Raw genomic sequence first — 17,885 nt, 5'->3', positions numbered from 1 at the left:
ACTATTGGCCAACATGCTTGAGGCTTCTGGGAGCTGAAGTCCAAAATCTCTCATAGGGCAGTTTGGGGACCACTGGACTCAGTGAACCAATGGGCTGCACTACTCTAAGTTCCTTATGTCCCTAATGCAGGGGTTAACCTTTGGTCCACACATCCCATGGAGGTCCATGGATATGTTTCGGGGGGCCCATGAGCCAAGTACAAAACATGATTTAATTATTTATTTTTGCTGTTTAGTTTAAGTACAGCTCAGTTCATCTTTATTATGGCCATAGACCAGCACAGATAAAAAGGAGATACAGTATAAAAGAAGGTAAAAGCAAGGTACTGCTCATCCACAACTCAGTGGTAATAAAGTGGTGAGATTGGTAGCAGCTAATCACTCAGCAGATGTGGTCACACCTTTTTCTAGTCTGAAGATCACACTCAGTGTCCATAGTCGGCAAGGCTGGTCCAACCATTAGGAAAAGTGACACAGCCATCTCAGAGAGCACATGATGGGACAAAGCAATGAGGAGGGCAGAGATCTGGGGTCCTGGACTGTGACCTTTCAGCTTCTCTGCCACCCACAGTATGGTGCAGGATACTAAGTCTGTGGTTCCCAAACTTTGGTCCTCCAAGTGTTTTGGACTTCATCTCCCAGAAGCCCCAGCCAGCTTGGCCAATAGTCAGGGATTCTGGGAGCTAACGTCCAAAACATCTGGAGGACCAAAGTTTGGGAACCACTGGTCTAAGTTATTACTGATGTCATTATAGGTCTTTCAGGTCAACCTCAACTTCTGGCGACCATCCCTTTCTTGATAGGCCACTGCCTTCCCAAAGGCAGAGAGAGTGTGACTTGCCCAAGATCACCCAGCATTTTTCCATGCTCCAGCAAGGACTGGGAACACCTTGGTCTCTTAGAGTCCTGGGCACTGCGGAAATAATCCAGTTTGATACAGCTTTAACTACCATTTCTCCCAAAAGGGACCCAAGGCAGCTCATAAATAAAAACATTTTTAAAAATTAGAATGAAATTTTGTCGAGGGGGGGGGGAAGCAGGGTACAAACAAACAATAATAATGAAGAAGAAAAAGAAGAAGAAGCCAGTGACCTGCAGAAGTTTGAGCGTTGGACTCCGACTCTGGAGTCCCGGGTTCGAATCCGAGCTCAGCCCTGGCAGCCCCCCGTGGGCCAGCCCCATTCCCTCCCATCCTCTTCATCCTCATCATCCTCAGAGGAGGAGGAGGAAGAGGGCCAAGAGGAGAGCCCCTGCCCTCCCCCTCCCCCTCGGAAAGGCCTTGCCAAGAAAGCTCCAGAAGTGGGAAAGCACACCCAGCCACAGAGTCCTTCCCGAGTTTTGCAGGCTCCGCTTTGTGCCTCCCAAGGGCCCCTGCATCCCTTCTCCATCTCCAGCCCTTGAGCCCCAGGTGCCACTCACCCACCGCCAGCCGGGCCCTGCCTTTACAGGCGGCGGCGGCTGCTGCTTCTGCCGGGCCAGAAAGGGCTGAGAGAGAGAGAGAGAATGTGGTCCTCCTCCTCCTCCTCCTGGCCCTCCTTCCTGCTTCCGAGGCTGCGAGGACTGGAGGAGGGCGAGGCCAGAGCAGCCTGGACCCACCCTGGAAGGAAACCCCCCTCCCAGCCCTGTCCAATGGTAAGGTCCTCTAGCCAGGCTCTCTGCAGACCGTACCATGTCACTCCCCAAAAGGGGGGGGTTTGCCCCTGAAACACCTACCTTTGGGCAAAACAAGGGATGTGGTCTTCATCTGCATAGGGATGAAGCATTTCTTAAAGCATTTCAAATGCTTTAAGAAATGCTGGGGTGATGAAGGTCACTGGAAGGAGAGGCTCCCAGAATTTTTTTTTTAAAAAAAAATCAAAATTTCACATTTCACATTTTTAATTTTTTTTAATTACATTTTAACCAAATCTAGAATGGAATACAAATTTATTGACTAAGTCTCCAGACTGCTTCAAATAATAATTAAAATATACAGTGATTTAATTTTATAAAAACCCATACATCGTTAAAACTTACATTTAAAAAATTCTCTATAAAATTTAAAATATTTGGATCTGATCACACCCCTTTTGTAATTTGCACAACAGTCTATCTGAGGCCCTTTTCTACATCTTGCTTCTGTAAAAGAGCTGCTTTCACTGCAAACAAGGCAACCCTAATTTGAGTTGTAAAAGGCGCTACTCCTTGCAATAGCAGAGACAGCTTGCTTTCGTCATCCCTTTCCCTCCAATTTCTGAGGATGGGAACTACATATTGCTCTCTAATACCATTATGTGCAGCCAATAATGTGCAAGATCTTCAACTTTATGTGCCCCACAGATACAGAGTCTATCAAGAAAAGGGATACCCTGGTATCTTCCTTGGATCACCCTTAAATCCATCATTTTAACCAAATCTTTACTAGGTCTATGTAAATACGTTTAGGTTGCACATATGGTATTGTAATCTGAAGGTACAGTATAGTTTTTAATTTTGCTACTTGCTTTATGTCACAACTATTAGCGTCACATCCAGTGGCCTATGGGGATTGTGATTTGCGAGTAACGTCAGTGCGATAAAGTATTACTATGGAGTTAAATCAGAGGCTTTCACAGCCAGCATCCATAGTTTTTTGGGTTTTGGGGGGGGGGTGTTGTGAGTTTTTTGGGCTATTATGAGGTCGTGTTCTAGAAGAGTTTATTTCTGATGTTTCACCAGCAGCTGTGGCTGGCATAGTAGTAGTAGTAGTAATAATAATAATAATAATAATAATAATTTATATGCCACCTCTTTCACAGGCAGCTCACAATATCAGATAAAATACAATATAAAATACAACATAAATTAAAATACATTCTATTAACACCCCCCTCCCCCCGAATTATACTACAACAAAACAGCATACACAGTTAAAACAGTTAAAAGAGCCAAACAATCAAGCCAGGCAGAGTCAAGGGGATGGGCAATCTGGGTGATCTCTGCGATAGTCTGTATCCATGGCAGACCAGATGGATTATTCAGGGAAGGCCTGTTGGAAGAGATTCATCTCAACAGCCTTTTTAAAGCTGTCAAGGTTGGTAATGTTCCAAATATCCTCCGACAGGCCATTCCATAATTTGGGAGCGGCCGATGAGAAGGCCCTCTGGGTAACCACCGTCAACCTGGTCTTTATTGGTTGAAGGAGGTTTTTCCTAGAGGACCTAAGCTACCATTCCCATACTAGTCCCACAGTTCCATAGCCTGAAGGCATGGCAGTGAAAGTGGTGTCAGACTGGATTATTCCTGCAGTGTGAATGCAGCCTTAGGATGTTTGGGAATTCCTTCTGGACAGAAGGTGGACATGTAGGGCATGTCCTGGAAAAGGAGGACCTCTGGTCACCCTATCCATGCCATCCCACCTCATTCAATATGGCTTTACTACTACACATTGTTGTGGCTTCATCTCCACTGCACAATTAATGCAGGTTGACACTGCTTGAGTTGCCATGGCTTAGTGCTATGGGATTCTGGGATTTGGAGTCTGATGAACTATTCAGCCTTCTCTGTCATAGAGCTCGGGTGCCCTGTTGTTGTGTGCCTTCACAAGTCTCCCTGTTACAAACTGGCCTCTTCAAGTCCTGCAAATTCAGGGCCATGGCTTCCTTGACTGAGTCTATCCATCTGGTATGGGGCCTTCCTCTTTTCCTACTGCCTTCCACCTTACCAAGCATTACTTCTAGTGAGTCCTCTCTTCTCATGATATGCCCAAAGTACGATAGTCTCCATTTAGTCATTTTGGTTTAGGTTTATTGTGAATGTAAGTACTGTAGTCTTATTGTTTGATGTAGTGTTCACTGTCAGTGTTTTGTTGTTAATGTACTGTTGTATATGTATAAGTGTTATATGTAGCATTTATAAGCTGTATATGTAGAACTGGTAGATTGTACATTTTTTAAGGTGAATAAAACATTTTTTTTTAAAAAAGTAGTCTTTTTGGTTTCCAGGGAGAAGTCAGGCTTGATTTGCTGTAAGATGCATTTCATCAGCTTTTTAGCAGTCTGCGGTATCTGTAGAACTCTCCTCCAACACCACATTTCAAATGAGTTGGTTCTCTTCCAGCTTACATCCAACTAAAATACAATTTGTATAACAGTTTAAAAAAACAATTCTGTTATAAATACAAAATTGAAACAGTTTAAAACACAATTAAAGCGGTTTAAAATATGATTAAAGCAAACTACAGCCCTACTAATGGCCTCTTCTGCCACAGGCCTGCTGAAATAAAAAGTTCCTTGCCTGCTGGTGCAAAGAGAGGAGGGAGAGGGCCAACTGAGCCTCATGTGGGAGGGAATGCCACAATCTGGGAGCAGCTGCCAAGAAGATTCTCTCCTGTGTCTTCACCAAACGTGCCCATAATAGTGGTAGGGTCGAGAGAAAGCCTCCCCATGAGATCTTAAAACTCAAGCAGGCTCAGAGAGGGAGATATTGGGGATACAGTCAGCCCTCCTTATCCATGGATTTTTTATCCACAGATTCAAGCATTCATGGCTTGAAAATACACTTGTTCCCCCATATTTGCACAAGACCCCTGTGAATATGGAAAAATGCAAATAGAAACACCATGTATTTACCAGCAGACACTGACCACAGAACTGCAGTGGAGGAGCAACAAATGCCTAGTAGACTATTCTCTCTAGGAATCTTTAGGTCTTTCAGGGCAAGGTTTAGTTAAAGTTGACCACAGAGTTGTACTGGAGGACCTAGATATTCCTAGAGAGAACATATTAATCAAATCTGCAAATATCAAAGCCATAAATATGGAGGGATGAGTGTATTAAAAAAAAGTATAAATTCCCAATAGCAAACCTTGATTTTTTCAATTTTATATAAGGGACAACATTTTTCTCTGCCATTATATTTAATGGAACTTGAGTATCCATGGATTGGATCCATGGTGGATCCTGGAACCAAGCCCCAGCAGATAACCAGGTCCCACTGTAATCATAAAGATATCAAGAGCACAATCTCTGCCCTCTCCTGGTTCAGAGTATACGAAGGACTTAACAGCTCAAATGAGTATTAATGAGCTGCTTTAGGCCCCAATACTGGGAGAAAAGTGAGATACAAATATATATAATGATTAATAAACAACAAGAACAACAACAACAACAACAATGTTGTGGGGACTCCACAAAGAATATTATCCATAGGCAGCCATAACAGACTTATTGGGCTAGTGAACAAAGCCAATAATGGGGCATCCTACAGGCAACTGGACAAGGGTGTGGAGTGGACTATGTGGCCCTTTAGGTTTTTTGAACTGCAGCTCCCATTATCCATCATCATTGGCTAGGATATCTAGGGCTAATGGGCGTTGCAGCCAAACAACGCCCAGAGCACCACATGTCCTTCACCCTGCAATAGAAAAATTGTAGAAAATAAAATATGTCACAAAATGGTAAGAAGCACTAGCACTCCGTATTTGGCAGCTGAAAGATAAAAACAGCCTTTATTTGACCACATTTGATACTCAAAATGCAATCAGTTTTTGACAGTCTGTAACAGCTGACATGCACAAACAGTGTGTGATTGGCAGTTAAACATACAGAAAAATGGAGATGAAAAGGACAGTACAAATGGGAAACAGTCTTTTAATTAGTAGCTTTGGCAGGACGTAGAATAATAAAGATATATGTACAATGTCACTATTTTATTTTGTAATCATTTGAGCTAGAAATGTTCTTTTTTTAACTTAGAAGCAATGAGGGGACTGAAGGTGGTCACTGACGAATATAGAATTTTGACATTTGTCTTGTATTTATGATTTTGCTCTGAAATAATTAATGAATGAGGTGTCACATTGGAATGGGATATTGGAATAAAGGTGGTTTACAGACCGCCCCTTTGGGCCCCTTTCTCTTTTGTGTTGCTGGCGCAGCCGTGTAAAGGCTGCCCCAGAGACACACATGAAGGAAGGAGCTCCGAAACGGATCTCCTTCCAATGCCGCAGAAAGGGTGCCACAGGCGGCCTTCCGTGGCACTAGGATTTCACATCCGCGCTGCTCCGTTTGGAGGCGGCGCGGGCATGACATCCTAATGGCAGTGCTCATGTAGAATGGGCGCCGCCATTTTGTACATACCCTGTACCTACTAGGGTTGGGGGCGTCTGAAAGACATGCCCCCAGGCAACCCTAGTATGTACAGGGTACATACTAAAAGATCCGTTTGGAAAGGGCCAAAATCTATTTGATAAACAGTCTTGTGACACCTTAAAGATAATAATTTTATAATGGAAATCAGTGAATATCTTTTATTTGTGGTTTTATACTGTATAATTCATTTTAATTTAAAACATATAAAAAGTTATATTTCTAGATTACCGCTTAGAAGATGTTCAGTGTTTTGTATGTTTTTCTTTGGTCTGTATGTTTTTGTATGTTGACTGTATGTCTTGTACATTGTTTTAAAGTTGAGCTAATAAAATTTTAAAAATTAAAAAACATATAAAAAAGATAATGCTTTTACTGTGTGTTTATCCCCTTGTCAGATGTTTGCAAGCTTCATAATAAATATGAAGCTCGGGAGTGCTGTCTTGTTTTAACTGAACTGTTTAAAATAACTTTTTAATTTTTTAAATTGCATTTTATTCTTTTTATACGATGCTGAATAGTTTTCATACTATAAACAGTTTAATTCTATTTTAAGGTGCACTTAATGTATGTTTTTGATTCTGTATTTTTAATTGTATTGTTCTTTAAATGGTCAGTTTTTAGTCCCAATTTTGGGAGGAAAACAGGATTCAAATAAACACACCAGCAACAACAAGAATAGTAACAAATTGTAACACAATCCTATCAGGGCTTAGAAAAATCACCAATTCCCCAGACAACATAATAATGAGAATTCTTGGGAGTTATAGTGAAAATTAAATTTTCCCAAACTCTACAACCTGTATGTGCCTACTCACAATAAAATCATATTGGGTTCCATGGGGTTAACTCCCAAGTAAATTGGTACACATAATTACAGTCTGAAGATACACAATAACCAGATGCTCACCAAAAAGATCAAGGGATACCTTTGTATGTATCAGAACTTTGTTATCTTGATTTGGTGCCTAATGGTTAAAATAGAAGAGGTAGATAGGTCTCAAGTGGCAGCTGGAATGCTATCAAGGAGAAGACGCAATCCCATATTCTCACCATTTGCAGATGGCATAGAGACATCGGGCCCAAACAGACAGGCCAAAATAAAGCTGCTTCGGGTCACTTTGGAGTTATGCTGTTTAAATGATGCATGTATCCTAAGAAGCTGAAAGCTGCACCAAAGCCACACTCCAGTCCTAAGGACTGGAGCACAGCTTTGGTGCGGTTTCTGGCCGCTTAAGATCCGTGTGTCATTTAAACAGCATACCTCCAAAGTGACCCGAAGCAGCTTTATTTTGGCCTGTCTGTTCAGGCCCACAAAGCAGCAAGGCCTGACTTGTCATCAGAAAAAGTGAGGTAGTCATCTCAGGTGGTAGAGGCTGAGAAGTATCAGCAAAATATCTGCTCTAAGTTGTCCAAACTAACCTACTGACTTCAGATAAAGTGGAAGACACTGTCCTATAATCAGTATTGCAAAATGAATCAGCTGTTGGCCCAGTCAATGTTTGTACATGGAATAGATTCTTGTTCTTCACTTCAGGAAGCAAAATATCACGAGCCTGGCTTGTGAAGCATGGCATTTTCTGAAGACTGCCTTGTATGAGAGGTTTCATATGAGTGCAGGAGAATTTTCAGATATTCAGCTCAAACCCTGTAAAAGTCAAAATCAGGAGAGTATAATGCACAGTATAATGCACTGTACAATGCACTGTGTCTAGCTGCTTCACTTGTCATCTGCTCCCAGAACTTCCCAAATCATCCTCACATGCAGTGCGTTAAACTAATCTACTCAGGATGTAATCAGGGTACATGGTAACTGTGGTAAGATCAGAAAATGATGCCATTGTCTCTGAAAATAACACTTCAGAAGAAATAGTGTCTGTTTACATTTATCTGGCTTCAGAAGAACTGATTGTTTCCCAGCATGGTTGCAAAAACTACAAGCAAAATCAACAAAGGATCTTGTGGTGTCCTTAACCAGGAGCATTTTCACAGGTCACTGGAATTATCTTTTGAGTTTTTGCTCACTCGTTGTCTATTTGTGTCCATGTCCTTTTGAATGTGAAGTAACCTCATTTTAAATATGAGCTGAAGCTAAACAAAGGAGTGAAATCACAGTTACATTCCAACATCTTTGAAAAGTGGTGCTCCAGCTCGAGTGGATTATTGACCTGAATGCATTGAGATTCCTGAATACATAAAGCTGCATATAGTATCCAGAACTAGGGAAGCAGGGATGCATTTTCTCCATATCAATTGGAAAAACCATTGGCACCTTTAAAGTGAGAAAATCCTTAACTGATGATTGAAAGAAATGTGAACGAGTGATGTACCAAGTGAAAAATGAAGCATTTGTGAAGCTGTACTGGGCTGGCAAGAGGCCTGTTTTGTAGCAATTTCTTGGCACCAAGGCTCTTCCCAAAAACCTAGGGCATGATTTGTTGAGATGGTCCTATGTTCTGAAGGAAAAATTTTCTCCTCTCTGTATTTTTGAAAAGAGTCATAGTGTTAAAGTGCAGAAGTGCTATTTCACTGATCGACTATAGAACTACAGCTCTAAATTTTTGTTTTAGAAAAGAAGATGAGAAGGGAATGCATTGTTTTGATGTCTTGGAATGAAAAAGAAACCCATTTGACGGTGGGAATAAAATCTGCAGCTGGTTCTGGGAATGATCAGAAAATAGTCTGGGACAATGGAAACACAACTTAGGGCCCATTCAGACTACCTTTTAACCCGGAGGAGAAATCGATTATTCCATGTGAAGTTCATATTGGGCCCGATTCTGTCACAATCCATTTCGAGGCATGCACAAGCAAATGCCCCTTAGCGTGGGGTATCCAGATTCGGGGTAAAATCTGTCTTTTCTGAAAAAAACTGGCTTCCGCGAAATATGAACTGGCCTCCGTACATGATCGGGGCAAATTCAGGGAGGGATTAAGGTCAGAGGGTGGGTAGAGGGCAGAGCATTCCCTCCCCTCATTGGAGAAGGAGGACGGAGCCTTGGGATTGAAAAAAGGGTAATGAGAGGAGGCAAAAAAGAGGAATCAGAGTGACAGTGGTTTTTGCTTCAGGGAGGGTTGGAAGGAAAGAGGAGGAGGAGGAGGACTGCCAAGGGAAATTGGGCTGCGGAGCCAAGCTGGAGGAGGGATGCAGAGAAATCAGGCTGAGGAAATATTTTTTATTTTTGACAGTCTATGCGCATGATTTTTTGGGTGACATAGAATGTGTGTGTGCTTGCTTATGCTACTTTCATTTCCTCTTGTTCCTAGAACTTAAGAGCCTTTATTATTATTATTATTATTATTATTATTATTATTAGTGTTATATGCGGATGCTACAGTCAGAATGCCTGTGCTGCATTTCCCTTTTATTCCCAATTGATTCCATGGGTCTACTTTAGTTGGAACTGACAGGTCACTCTCTCTCAGCCTCAGTGGAAGGCAATGGCAAACCTCCTCTGAAGAGAATGTCAGCAGGAGGAAAAGGGTCAGTTCAGTTCAGGTCAAAGGCAGGGCATGAACAGAGCTCCCATCAGGCACCTCCCCCCCCCCCTTTTTTATTTTTTAAAATTATTTTTGACAAAATATGTGCATGTTTTTTGCTTGAGGCAGATATATACATGGATACAACGTGGCTAGCTACTTGTTCCCTTTCATTTGCTCCCTTCCAGCAAAAGGGAAATGTTGCAAAGGACAAGACTTTTTTTCCTTTGCCAATGAATGCTACAATTTGAATGTTACAAAGTTGCTCTTGTCAATTTGGCAAATTGGCAAATTGATACATGCTTTTGCTACTGTCTTTAAGGAATGCAAAAGCCCTGAACTGCTTTTGAAAGCAAAAAAGAATACATGGCAATCACATCCTTTTCTGGCATTTCCGAGGTGAGGAATTATTATTATTATTATTATTATTATTATTATTATTATTATTACATGTGTAAGAGGCATTCTGGGGTGGCAAGGAGCTGGGGATACAGGATGCATTAGCTTGGCTTGCATTTTGGGGTTGAAAATGGGGCCAAGAGCAGATACCTGCACTGACCCAAATGCCCACAACACACACACACACACACACACACACACACACACACACGAGGTTTTTAAATCTGACAAAATGTGCACATTTTGGTGCATTTTGTGCCTGGCTCTTTAAAAAAAAAGGAGGGGGGAAGCATACTTCTGATGCCCCAATGAGTGCTGCAAACATCACCTATGACAGTTGCTTGATTGACAGCAGGTGCCTTCATGTTAAACCCGATTTCCCCAAGAGGGCATTCGGGTTAAAATGCCCCTGATTTGTAGTGAAGAACTTTGCTTACGGAGAGATTCGGGAGGGGGACCCCCGAATCTGCCCAGTTCCTTCCAGAGCAAAACCGCCAGTGGGAAAAGATAAAAACTACAACCCAACAACAACTGAGAACTACAACAGCAAATACTGAAACCTCCTGACATATTTGCCTCCTCCGGCAGAGCCCTCATTTGTAATGCAGCATTGATCAGTATTATGCTACTTATAACCAGCCCCTTGGTTTAAGAAGCTTTGATGGGGGGGGGGGGGTGGTCCTCAAAGTCCTACTACAAAGTTTCTGCCTTATCTACAGAACAAGAAATTACAGAAAAGAAATTGGATTCTTAGCTTGATCTAAGGGGACACATTACTAAGACTCTGTACGCAGGTCATATTAAGAGCCCATGTACATTAGCCTGAAAATAACAGTTCTTGCCTGAATTCTAATAGCAAAAGAGATGAATTGTTTTGTCTGTAAGAGTGTTATCTCTCCTGCAGGCTTCCTAAAAACAACTATTCAAAACTCTCCCATGTGGCTGAAGTAAGATGAATCTGACAGCTGTTAATGAGGGCTGAAGTCAAACAATTTTGAAAGAAGCTTGAGGGTCAGGGGTAGGAATGCCATGTGTACATGTGATTTGGATTATGTCTGAGATGTTAAAAAGAATGTAATTCAGATAAAGTGGCAGTATAGTGGGTGGGGGAATCTGCTCATATGAAGGGAAGCATGCAGCTGGTGCTGGAGTGGATTGCATTCTGCCTGAAATGTAATTTTAGAGCTTGGGAGTTTCCCTGCATTCTGTCTTGATGGAGACATAGGTAGCATTGGTGGTTAGCAGTGCCTTTTATCACATTTGACTGCTTTGCTAGCTGGGAACCTGCCTGGAGAGACTACATCTTGCCAATTACAGTGCTCCCTCCACATTTTCTGGGGTGAAGGACCCCATGAATGTGAAAAAACCGCAAATGGAAAACACTATTCTTTTTTTACCTAAAATAACACCTCTCTAGAAATCTCCAGGTCCTTCAGTGCAGCTCTATGGTAAACATCTGCCAGAAGCTGATAATAGAATCATGCTGGAGCACCTACAAATGGCTAGTGAAGTATTTTTTCTAGGAAGTCCTAGGTTCTCTCATACAACTCTATGGTCAACTTATGTGCTGGAAGGCCTAGAAATTCATAGAGAGAATATATTAAACAAAACCACAAATAATCAAATCCACAAAAGTCAAATCAGCAAAGGGCAACCTGTATATTTGCTTTGTTTGCATCCAGAGTAGACTATTGTATCATGCACTACATGGAGTTGTATTATCTTTAAAGATGGTTCTGTAGCTTCAGCAGGTACAGAATGCAGCTGCCTGGTTGCCTGTGGTGGCCAAGAGACTAGAGCTTACAGTACTAGCTACAATGGTTTTTTTCTGGTCCCAGGTGGTAGTTACACTTCATGGCTTAACAATTTAGGGCCATGTTATTTGAAGGACTGTCTGCATCCATATGAACTTGCCTAGGCTTCTGAAGGCTTGCTTGAGAACCTGCCATTAAGATATAAGGTTGACTCTCCCTTACCTGATATTGGGAGAAAGGTGGTATATAAAACAAACAAATAAATGTCAAAGAAAGAGGGATGGATGCACAGATAGATAAACAGAGGATGAATATTCCTTATCCTGAATTCTGAAATCCAAAATTGTCCACATGGGTGACTGAGACAGTGACACCTTAATAATAATAATAATATGTTTTATTTATAGACCGCTATTCCGCTTTGATCATAGCGGTGTACAAGTAAAAAATTGCAATGACAAATACAAAGTACAATCAAAATATTTTAAAAAGAAATAATTGATATTAATTAAAAAAAAACCTTTGCTTTCTGATGGTTCAATATACACAAACTGTGTTTCATACACAAAATTATTTAAAATATTTTGTATAAAGTTATCTTCAGGCTATGTGTATAAGGTGTATAGAAAACATAAATGAATTTCATGTTTAGACTTGGGTTTCATCACCAAGATATCTCATTATGTATATACTTCTTGTTGTTGTTGTTGTTGTTGTGTGCCTTCAAGTAATTTCTAAGGCAAACCTATCGTGGGGTTTTCTTGGCAATATTTGTTCAGAGAAGGTTTGCCATTGCCTTCTTCTGAGGCTGAGACAGTGGGACTCACCTGAGATCACCCAGTGGGTTTTGTAACAAATCTGGGAATCCAACCTTGGTCTCCAGAATCATCATCCAACAGTCAAACCACTGCTCCATGTATACAAATATTCCAAAATCCAAATAAAATGAAATGAAAATAAATCCTAAACACTTCCAGATAAGAGACTCAACCTGTAAACAGACAGACAGACAGACAGACAGACAGACAGACAGACAGACAGACAGACAAATAAATAGGTGTTGGGAAAGCTTCTCACTGAAGCCTTCTTCCATTCATGATCAACTCTAAATAGGGTGAATCTTTCATAAATAAACAAATCTTTGATCAGAAGCAGAGTGACCAGATGTCATAACCACAAAGGAGGACAAGGAACTGCAAAATATCAGACTCTCAAGAAAAATGTAAGACATTACCAAATAAAAGCTTTAAAAACACCCATATAAATTAATAATAATAATAATTCCATTCTTCTTAGTCATGCTCAAAAATGAAGGATGTTTTGGAATTCCTCATGGAGAGAAGGCTGAAATGGGGGACATGTCCTGGAAAAAGAGGATGCCTGGTCAGCCTGGATCAGAAGACATAAAAGCAGGATTTTGAAGTGGGTGGAGTCTTCCTGCAGTTAGCCCCTCCCCCTGAGAAAATTCTGGAATTCTGGTAGGATTCCAGGCAGTTGAGCTTTCAGTTGTGAAGCTGGGATTCTGTGGAGAGGGTTTGCCTTTGCTCTGGTGCTTCCCATCCAGTCCAACAAAAAAGCCCTCAAAGGCTCCAAGGGATGGATACCCTCACAGCCTCCTCTGTCCCCAGCAGGCCCTGGGTGCTCCAGTTCTTCAGAAACCTCTTTGGGGGCAGCAGGCAAGTGGTGCAGGAGGGGCAGAGGCCCAAGGAGGAAGCCCAGGAGAAAGAGGAGCTTGGAAGTCAGTTCCTGGATTGTCCTCTTGGGCTGTCTGATACGGAAGCAATGTTGCCCACGGACCAAGAGCTGGGGGCTACTGAGACATCTCCCATTGAGATTCAGGAGGGTGAGAGAGAGAGCCACACCGAAGAGCTGTCGCTGCTCAAGGGACGTAGTTTTCGAAAGGCCACCCCAAGAAATAAGAAAAAGCTTTTCGGATTGCTTAACTCAGGGGAGATGGAGATGGGAGGCTCTCATGGTTTCACTGGCACAATGATAGGTCAGTTGGTAGAGCATCCATGCGAAACGGTCCCAGCCGCAGGAGAGAAGAATAATGAGCCTGGTGACAGAGAAACACTGGGAAAGTGAGTATTACGTCTACAGCCCTGGACCAGATTCTCCTGTGTCTCTATAATCTGGCACACAAAAAAAGTGTTTCAACTGTCATTTCCTTGCCAGTAGGACCCAGCACTCAGTCACCCTTCAGTCTGGAGAATCTGAGATTGACACTTTCTCTTTGGCTGCATCTGCATTGCAGAAATAATCAAGTTTGACACCATTTTTAATAGCTCAATGCTATGGAATTTTTGGAATTGTAGTTTGCTGTGGTTTGCAGTTGTAGTTTGTACCTCTGCTCTGGTGTCACAACAAACCACAGTTCCCAGAATTCCATAGCACTGAGCCATGATGGGTAAGGTGGCATCAAACTGGATTATTTATGCAGTGTGGATGCAGCCTTGGTCAAACAATTGCCTTTGCTTCTAGGTTTCAGTGCATCTTAACCTAGCTCTGTCTCGTTTACAGGAAGATGAGAAGATAAATTGGCTATTTTGTGACAGTTCTTCAGAATATACCCTGAATTGGCTTCTGATACTTGGGAGCTGATTAGAATTGTCTATAGGTGATTATTGTAACTGTGATGAGCCAAGAATGGCCCAACAATAATTTTATATTGGGGGGAGGCTGACTATAAGACAGTGAGCTGATGCCTGGGGGACTTTGCTAACTGAAGTTCACAGTTATGAGTTACTACCAAGGAAGATGTGTGCAGAAGAGTTGCTAGCCCTGGCAGACAGCCAGAATTTTGCTGCTCTCGCTTGTTATCATTTTGTCTGGCTGCCAGGTTTGGGGGAATGTGATGTCTGACAAAATCCAGCAGAACTAGATTTAGCACATGTGTGTGCAGGCAGGTACTATTAATGTGAATACATGAACACTGTACTGCTAGAAGGAGATCAGCCTTTACTGAAAAATGTACAGAGGTGGGTGGTGGTATTTTCAAGGGTTCCTCTGGCAAGACTAGACTTGTTTGTTTGTGAGTTGCTGCCTAGTGGATGGGCAAGAGGAAGGCTTTCTCTGCAGTTATGCAGTTGCCTGTGTTCTTGTCTCAGGTTAACACAGTCTTTGGAAGACAGGCTGGAAGTAAAGCACAAGACAATTGGGGTTTTAAAAAAGGGAGAATCCCCTTCATGAAAGAACGATACTTTGAATGTGTTCCAGAACATTTTGAAGTAAAGCCATTGTGTATATGTAGGAATCTCACAGCTTGGAAAAGTTGCAGTTTTGGATTGCAGTACCAAGTATCTTCCAGCCAACCTGGCCATCTGGACAACTATGGACCTCCAAATTATGCTGGACAGCAACTCTCATGATCTGTGGCTACTGGGAATGCTGTGTAGGACTGAGGGAATTTCTAGCCCAAACATAACTGAAGAGCCATAGGTACTTACTCCTATCTTGAGAAAGAGAGGGGAATTACTTCTGAGCATACTCAGTGGCAACTAACCTGAGGTGTCAGTATTTTTGAAAAGAAACCTTAGTAGTTAATAATAATAATAATAATAATAATAATAATAATAATAAAATTTATTTATATACCGCTATTCCATTCGATCACAGCGGTGTACAACAATTGCAATAACGATACAATACAAGATAAAAATTGCAATAGATAATTAAAACTTACAAACAGTGCACAGTATACATAAAATCAACATTAAGCCAAGCCAGCAATATACTCGAAGATGTTAATCATATAGGGGGGGCCACACATATCACGGAACATCAGGGAAGGCTTGATGAAACAAAAAGGTCTTCAGTCTCTTTTTAAAGAGATCCAGGGAGGTGGTGGTGCGGAGCTCCTCGGGGAGGGTGTTCCAGATCCCAGAGGCCAAGATGGAAAATGCCCTTTGAGAGGTTGACCTATATCTTGTAGAAGGGATCCTCAATAAACTCTTCCCAGATGACCTGAGTGTGTGGGGCGGATTATATGGGGAGAGGAGGTCCTCCAAGTACCCTGGGCCCAAGCCATTTAGGGCTTTATAGGTTATAACCAACACCTTGTAATGTGCCCGGAAGTGAACAGTGTTATATGGTCGGCCCTGGAGCATCCAGTGACCAGCCTAGCTGCCATATTCTGTACTAACTGAAGCTTCCGGGTTTGGTACAAGGGTTGCCCCATGTAGAGCACATTACAGAAATCCAACCGAGAGGTTACCAGGGCATGTACCGCTGTTTCAAGGTCCCCCTGGCCTAGGTAGGGTCACAGCTGGCGTATCAGCCGAAGCTGATAGCAGGTGCTTCTGACCGTCGCATCCACCTGAGAAGTTAGCTGGAGCGACGAGTCCAAAAGCACCCCCAGACTGCGAACTGAGTCCTTCAGGGGGAGCGTGACCCTGTTCAGGACAGGTGGACAAATCCCCCCCCCCGGGCTGGGAGAACCTATCACTAGCACTTCCGTTTTCTCTGCATTCAAACTGAGTTTGTTTTCCCTCATCCAGCCCATTATCGACTCCAAGCAGGCATTTAGAGGAGAGATGCCATCCTTAGTCACTGCATCAGTCAGAGACACAGAGAAACATATTTGGGTGTCATCAGCATACTGATAACCCCGCGCCCCGTGTCTCCGGATGATCTCTTCCAGCGGTTTCATGTAAATGTTGAATAGCATGGGTGACAGAATGACTCCTTGAGGGACACCAGATGTAAGCGCCCTCTTTTCAGAGCAGACGTCCCCCAGCTGCACCATCTGGAATCTACCCAAGAGGTGGGAACGGAACCACTGGAGTGCAGTGCTCCCGATACCTAACTCCCTCAGGCGTTCCAGAAGGATACCATGGTTAATGGTATCAAAAGCCGCTGAAATGTCCAAAAGCACTAACAGGGACATGCTTCCCCCGTCCATGCCCAGACGGAGATCATCGACTAAGGTGTCCGGGAAAGCAGCCAAAGGGCTGATAAGGCATCTAGTTCTCAAACAAACAAACCCTCTCCCAGCACAGCAAAGTCAGTGTAAGCTACACAGTCCTGGAGATTCACAGTAGTTTTACCAAAAGGGATTACCAAGAGAATTGTCAGACGGTCCGAGGTTCAGGGTAACAGATAGGCAGGTCGATAAAGCAGTCCAAGGTCAAGGTTTCCGGGTAGTCAAGACAAGAAGCCAAAGGAGCCAGAGACAGAGTCTTTCCTCTAAAAGAGTCAGATATCCACTGGCAAAGAACCACACATGCTCCAGGTGCTTACGAAGGCAAGGAGCCGGCCTTCAGCTGTGTCTGATTATGAACACGCTTCTGATAAAGCCTCCGAGATTTTCGAAGGCCCTCTCTTTCTGTTCGATGGTCCTTGAAGGTAGGCACACTGCCCAGATCCTCCTCCATGTCCACAGCCTCGGCACCAGGCAAACTTGACTGCTGAACCTCTGGAGGGGCCACAGACTCTGCTCCAGCAGAACTAGGGCCAGTCTCTGGCTCCTCCATTACAGGTTCAAGCCCCAGGGGCTCTGGCTCCTCCATTACAGGTTCAGGTCCCAGGGGCTCTATCTCATCCTCTGAGTCCTCCAAGCCATCCTCCAGGCTGGGCATGACATAAGGCGATCATGGCAGTCTCAACTCCATAGCTCGCCCGGAAGCCGGTTTGAAATGGGTCTAGAAAATCTGTTTCTTCCAAGATCCCCTGAAGCTGGAAAGCAACCGCTCTCTTGATCACCTTCCCCAGAAAAGGCAGCAGCGAAACAGGTCGATAATTATTCCGAATCAGGGGGTCCAGGGAGGGCTTTTTAAGCAAAGATTTTACTATTGCTGATTTTAAACTTGATGGAAAATGTCCCTCCTTGAAAGATGAATTAATTATACGGCGTAGCATAGAAGTGACCGTCGTTTCCCCCCTGGGCTGCCAGCCATGACGGACAGGGATCAAGAGAGCATGTCATCTTCCTAACACTACGAAGAATCTTGTCCACTTCCTCGGTACTCACAAACTCAAAGTGATCCAGTTTAACAGAGTCCACAGAATCCCTGGATACCTCTCTTATAGGATCTGAAGAAGTACTGGCGTCGAGGTCAGCCCTTAGCCGAGAGATTTTATCTGTGAAGAAGTTGTTAAATTTGTCACAGCAGGCTTTAGAAGGTTCGGGGGGGCAGTTGTGTCAGCC

At 43.0% G+C, this 17,885-nt stretch overlaps 2 protein-coding genes across 6 annotated transcripts in view; one reads left to right on the top strand and one right to left on the bottom strand.

Annotated features, from left to right (window-relative positions):
* Positions 1-1,554, bottom strand: part of BAK1 (BCL2 antagonist/killer 1) — a 50,129-nt gene extending 48,575 nt beyond the window's left edge. For all 3 annotated transcript variants that reach the window (XR_006103691.1, XM_042465196.1, XM_042465197.1), the window contains exon 1: positions 1,420-1,554. The gene's annotated coding sequence lies outside the window, so the exon portion shown is untranslated. The remainder of the gene's footprint in view (positions 1-1,419) is intronic.
* The window catches only part of LOC121929547, a 34,542-nt gene continuing 18,081 nt past the window's right edge, over positions 1,425-17,885 (top strand). For 2 of the 3 annotated variants that reach the window (XR_006103690.1, XM_042465194.1), the window contains exon 1: positions 13,280-13,821. Coding sequence is in view for 2 of the 3 variants with exons in the window: in XM_042465194.1 (XP_042321128.1) it covers positions 13,337-13,821 (485 nt within the window). In the remaining variant the exon portion in view is untranslated. Of the gene's footprint in view, positions 1,633-9,909; positions 9,987-13,279; positions 13,822-17,885 lie in introns of those variants that run through there. The other variant, XM_042465195.1, reaches the window with a different exon arrangement.

The sequence above is a fragment of the Sceloporus undulatus genome, chromosome 4 (genome assembly GCF_019175285.1).
Source record: "Sceloporus undulatus isolate JIND9_A2432 ecotype Alabama chromosome 4, SceUnd_v1.1, whole genome shotgun sequence".
NCBI classification, from domain to species: domain Eukaryota; kingdom Metazoa; phylum Chordata; class Lepidosauria; order Squamata; family Phrynosomatidae; genus Sceloporus; species Sceloporus undulatus.
Note: the sequence above shows the minus strand (reverse complement) of the source record. Positions and strands in the feature narration are given on the sequence as shown.